The sequence below is a fragment of the Gobio gobio genome (genome assembly GCF_949357685.1).
Source record: "Gobio gobio genome assembly, chromosome: 16".
Classification (NCBI taxonomy): domain Eukaryota; kingdom Metazoa; phylum Chordata; class Actinopteri; order Cypriniformes; family Gobionidae; genus Gobio; species Gobio gobio.
The window spans coordinates 32,232,280-32,238,279 of NC_137109.1; the positions used below are offsets into that span (position 1 = coordinate 32,232,280).

General features: G+C 35.7%; 1 protein-coding gene across 1 annotated transcript; it reads right to left on the reverse strand.

Annotated features, from left to right (window-relative positions):
* Positions 1-691: 691 nt before the first annotated feature.
* Positions 692-3,025, reverse strand: mrpl18 (mitochondrial ribosomal protein L18). Its single transcript, XM_079838227.1, has 4 exons — positions 2,782-3,025; positions 2,262-2,430; positions 1,872-2,106; positions 692-1,778 (listed from the first exon to the last, which is right to left on the reverse strand). The coding sequence occupies exons 1-4, from the start codon at positions 2,876-2,878 to the stop codon at positions 1,707-1,709; spliced, it is 573 nt and encodes a 190-aa protein (XP_079694353.1). The 5' UTR covers positions 2,879-3,025; the 3' UTR covers positions 692-1,706.
* Positions 3,026-6,000: the final 2,975 nt, after the last annotated feature.

The window sequence follows — 6,000 nt, forward strand, 5'->3', positions numbered from 1 at the left end:
ATTTGTTTTTAACCTGTACACTATACGGAAAACAAAACCTGAGAAGAAACCTGAGTATTTTCCTAACAAAACGTTAATGTGCCACACTTATTTGACCCATTTCAATTATTCTGCATGATGGTTCAGTGCCTTTAGTTTATAGAGGTGGACCAAAATAACTACATTTGTTGGTTTTAATATTCATGCAGTTAAAACGAACACAACTAACTCCTATATAATACATGTCTTTTGCTATAGGGGTGGTTGATTTGTGTCTTTGCATGATGTCTCATGACTGTATGCATGCTGTTTGTATTGTATGTTAGCCTGTCTTTGTGAGGCATGAGTCCTGTATGTATAAATTATATATACAATCTGCTGTAAAACATTTGTTGAAATGTGTATACTGTCATTGCACAAAGTGCCAATGTTGTGAAACCAAAGTTATGTTGAGGAATGTTCTTAGTATCGAGACATCACTTGGTTTTGCAGTTATTTCCAACAAGATGTCTTAAATTGTGTGTTAGTGATAGATGACGACCCACAGCCTTCAAAGTGCTGATTTTCCTTACCTAATGTATAATGTGCCATGCCTTATCAACTTCAAAAACAGTGATCAATTTTATTCTAATGCAACTCAAAGTTCCTTTGTTGGTTTCAGATGGCGTTAAATATCAAGTCACGGTTGCTGTTGCTTTTTTTCCTTCTATTTATGACCTAAACTTGTATCCTTTTGATTTGATATACAAGGTTGTCTGTGCTTTAAAAATTAAAATGAATTTATAATGGGAGCTTGAGAAATATCTAATGGACAATCTCATTGTTTTTGCATCACTTTGTGTTTCAGGTTATTTCTATTCTTCATAATGCTACTGTAAAAAAAAAATTGAATAACTATATAAACTAGTGCTTTACAGATATTACTGGAAATGTCTATACTGTGATTCAAACAATAGGACATGATTTTGTGTGCATTTGTCCATTAAAGCACAAGAAAACGTGAAAGATAATTAAATTTAATAAGCTATTTACGCACCACGAGAGGTCTGGGTGTGTGCTTCTGATGTTTGCACACGGACCACTTTGTGATTACTGTACCGCCTTCCTGTAATAATATAGGGAACCACTCATTATACAGAAATCACGTAATAGTTAATGGTTTTACATGCATTGTTTTTACATATGATTTGGTTTTAATCTGACACAAGAAACATTTTATCATTGGCAGTTGAAAACAGTTGCTTAATATTTTTGTGGAAATCATGATATGTGTCCCAGGACTTAATGATGAATATAAAGTGTAAATAAATTTATTTGAAATACTTTTGTCCCATTATAAATGGCTGTACTATTACTTTAGATCAGTTTAATGATGTCTTTATAAAGACATCTTTATAAAAACTAAATCTTATTGACCCTACATTTTTCAAGGTAGTGTACACAAATGACTCTAATAAACAGTATGTCATAATTTTTCTTGCCTAAAATACACGTAGAAAAACGTTTTAAAATGTATTTGAGGTTCTTAAAATGAAACTGAATTTTTCACGACTTCACATTTGAATCAAACTAAAAATCGATTCATAGACCAACAGTTTAATTCCTGCATAGAACTGTAGTATCTTTTGTGGTGAGGACCTTTCTGTAATTGACTCAATGAACAAACAGTTTGAATGATGAGAATTTTTATATTTACAAAGCCTAATAATAATAAAAAAAGCTGCAATTTAAATGAATTTTCGCCTTGGTTCACTAAGTGCGACGCCACCCTCTTTCATGGCCGTCCAGAACGTCTGATTCTGAAGTGGGAGAGAAAGTATGAATTAGTGCAAGCACTTATTTCAATGTATAATATTCGAAGACTTAAAGCCAAAATGCATTCAATGACTCACCGCCTCAGAGCGAAACTTCCACGGTATCTCTCGATAAACAATGTGTGTGATGCCTGCTTCACGACACCGCTGAGCAAGCACATCACCTACGGCTCGGCAAGCCGCTACAGACCGCGTGGAGCCCAGCTCGCGTTTCAATGCCCACTCCTTCGTGGAGCAAGACAGCACAGGAACTATTGAGTCACTTGAGAACACCTCAGCTGTGATGTGATGCTGGGTGCGCCTGAACACCAACCTGAGGAAGGAAAGTCATAAGTTAAATGTACGTGTACAACTATGTTTATATCATATCAGATGTCATTAGGAGGAATGTGCTCAGCAAAATGTTCTTGTTAGATGTTTTACATCTATTCCTTTAAACTATTTCAAACTATTCGAATGCTTACAAACCTGTGATAATACTGTCTAGAGGGCCACACTGTAGCCCAGCCTCGGTCCTTTACTGCAAGGGCCATCTGTTCCAGGTTTCTTGGGTTTCGGTTAACAAATGTTTTATTGATGGCTTCATTATCACTAACCACTGGTTCTGGCTCAGGTGCCGCCTGACTGTATTTCCGAGCTGTTGGAAAGAGACAAACATTGACCAACATGAACATCGTTTTTTAAATAAATCTACAAATCCCTTGAGAGGTTCCAGAGTACATGTTTTTTTTTTTTTCTCTAAGTCAATTACATTTCTTTCTCTATCACATATATCCAGCTGTTTCCTTTTGTTGTTACTTTATTTACTTCTGACCCATAAAGGTTTGTTTGAATAAAAAACACAAACAATACGTTCCTCCTTTTTAGTGAGCAGATTGTGTACCTCCAAATCTACTGCCATTCTGTCTCCTGTATAGTTTAACACACACATGCAGCATAGAGTAAACGAATTAGCCTATTTGAAGGGTCTTGTTATATAATTACTTACATGATTGACAATGAATCCACGCCGCTGCAGCCGCTGATCTCTGACATTGACCTAAAAGCGTGCGAACACTACGGCAGACATCACTGAACAAAGCCATTTGACAACTACAAAATACCTTCAATTCTGGTGAGAAATTATAGTTATTTCTGTACAAACGGAGATAGCATGACCCTTCGTTTTCTTATTATAATAATTTGACCACTTCTAGTGCGCCGCCATTTTGGTCTCACGAAAAAAAAGTTCCGTGTTTCCGGGGAGAACGTTGAGCATTCACATGGGTTCCGCTTGAAATCCTTGAATGAATGGAAAAAAATATGATTTTTTTTTTAAATAATTTTTTTATAAGAAGGAAAGTTAAGGTATTGAAATGAAACATTATTTAGTGTCCTAACCACAATTTGTTAAAATATTATTCAGATATTATCCTGCAGACACAAGATGGCACTATAGTACACTTCATCCGACGTCTACCGTGAACCATGTTTTTTTTTTTGGCCATGTATGGCCTTGTTTATACTTGACGCGCTCGCCGTTGTACTATTCTTTGAAACGACAGAGGGCGATTCGTAGTAATTGTTCTATAAACCATCAGAAAACAGCGGTGAGAAGAAGTAAGGTATACACGTTATATACATTACACATTTGCTCATTCCATAAATGTGTGAACCTGTTGGTGAAGTTCATTTAAAGCATATCCTATAGACTAGTTCAAATGAAACAGTATTTTCGCTCCCAATCTCCACAGTTTCTTATAACGTAGCCCACTCCTACATTTCCAAGCAGAGGTGGGCTCACCTCCGGACATTAAGGGATTTTCTGCATGGCTTGCCATTTTAATTTGGCCAATTTGTTTGTGCTGCACTTTTAGCATGCTGTAAAGAGGCTGTGCCCCTAGATAAAATAAATTGTTCTCTTGCCAATTGACCAAGAATGCTCCCCCACATTCTTGCTCTCAGCACTAATGTTGTGCACTTTACCCATATTCTTCAGACAATTAGAACCCTTTTTGGGGAGGGTTATGCGCAGGTGTGTAAATCATGACTTTACACTCTCCCCTAAATAGTTTTTCCCCCTCCTTGAATTAAGATAGACCGTAAAAAAGATTAAGATGCATTCCCTTTTCATACACCAATAGAGATTGTTAATGAAAGAATATTCTTCTGCCGAAACACAAATCACTTTAAAACTGTACATTCGAAGGAAAATAAAATATAACTCTCACTATTGCAATAATGTTAAGAGCCTCAAGAGGAAATAAAAGGATAGAATGGCTGCGTTTCCCAAACACATCGTGAGCTAAGTTGATTGTAAAGAAAATTGGTGGCAATGGTCTCCATGATCAACTTGGGCTCACAATGCTTTTGGGAAACACAGCCCAGGTCAGTAACCTGGACGTGATGTGTGTATATGTATCCATATCCAGAAGGCTTCTCATTCACACAAGCACAAACCTTGTCTGCTACCTGCTCCACTGCTTCATATTGACAGAACTAAAACTGAAAATCAATGGACTCATTAGTAACAAAAATGTCAAGGTTGGTGCAGAACTAAGATCGTGTATACAAACTCTTTCAAGTGCTTTTGAGAAAAAAAATAGAGAAAATTATATAATTTAAACTTTGAGAAAACACATAGCCTATTATATTATTTAAAAGATTTTTTCTTTTTACCAAAAAATGTATTATAACATACCTTAGAATTACAGTTGCCATATCATGAGAAATCTTAAGATAAAAGTGCTTGACCTTTCAAAGTTTGGGATTGGAAAGATTTTTTAATGCTTAGTACGATTCTTTAAAGTCTCTTACCAAGGCAGCATTTATTTGATCAAAATACAGTAAACACATAATATTGTGAACTATTATATTTTAAAACAACTGTTTTCTATTTTAATATATTTACAAAAAATGTAATGGCAAAGTGTCACATGATCCTTCATAAATCATCAATATATGAAAGAAAAAGACAAACACATATTTGCATACATGTGTATGTGTGTTTGTGTGATATAGTATGTGTATACATTTCTGTGTATTTACTATATACTGTAAAAAGGGCAATATGCTACTGTAATATTATGAAGCATTACAGTAAGTATACAGTATTAGAGTACAGTGCACATTGTTGAAAGCCATATCTGTTACGAAATGCTTGAATGATTGAGGAAATGGTTGTTCTCTTAACATTCGGCTCTACCTTTCGACCCGCTTCAGCCATTATAAGGTCATGATTGAGAACATGGTCCACAACAGTGTTTCTTATTTCTTCAGAAATATGCCTTCATCCTTTGCCTTATCTCCCTCTTCCTCTGTTTTGCCTACGTACTCTTCCACCCTTCCACCACAGATCCTTAATCCTCTTCTTCTTCATGGCTGTTGACCCTGTTTGTTTCCGTGTTGTTCTTCATGCATCTCTGAGCTATTGAGAACTAAGATGGTTTCAGGGATAAGACTATTCAATAGAGAACCAGTATACTATATTATGTGCATTATGTTATGTGCATGTCTTGTGCATTTTCAAATCATTGTCATCAAAATCATAGCCATAGTTTATCATGCAATATACTGACAGAGTACACGGTTCTACTGACAACGTGGCTAAACATTTTGACTGTCTTGTTTGTGAACAATGACACAAGGACTTGTCATTCTGATGGCACTGATACGTTTATTGGCATACATACTTACTTTTGAGAGATGAACTAAGGATTTTGAGCAAGTTACACGCTTTTGTATGTAATCCACAGTGTGGTGCTGTTTGTACAATTGTTTTGAGAAATGCATTTACTGGTTTGCAAATGTTAGAGATGATTCAAGAAATGTACCAAAGTGCCTGCAAAGAAAAATGATTGACAGACAGACAGACAGACAGACAGATAGACAGATAGACAGATAGACAGATAGACAGATAGATAGATAGATAGATAGATAGATAGATAGATAGATAGAACAAGTTTAGTTAATTCCTAAACTACACAGTGCTTTCTGTGTCAGCTGTCACACACTCCAGAGGTCGTTTGTGACAACTACACATCTGATTATTTCTAACATTTCACCATTCATCTTCATCACCTTTCTTCTTCATCATGAATATATTTGATGAGCTCTCTCTGGCACTCTCAAACTGATTGACAGTCTCTCTACGATAACACATGCCTATCTTGATATAAATCAACTTCAGTCAGTATTAGGAAGAATGAGATTAATATCATAGTTATTC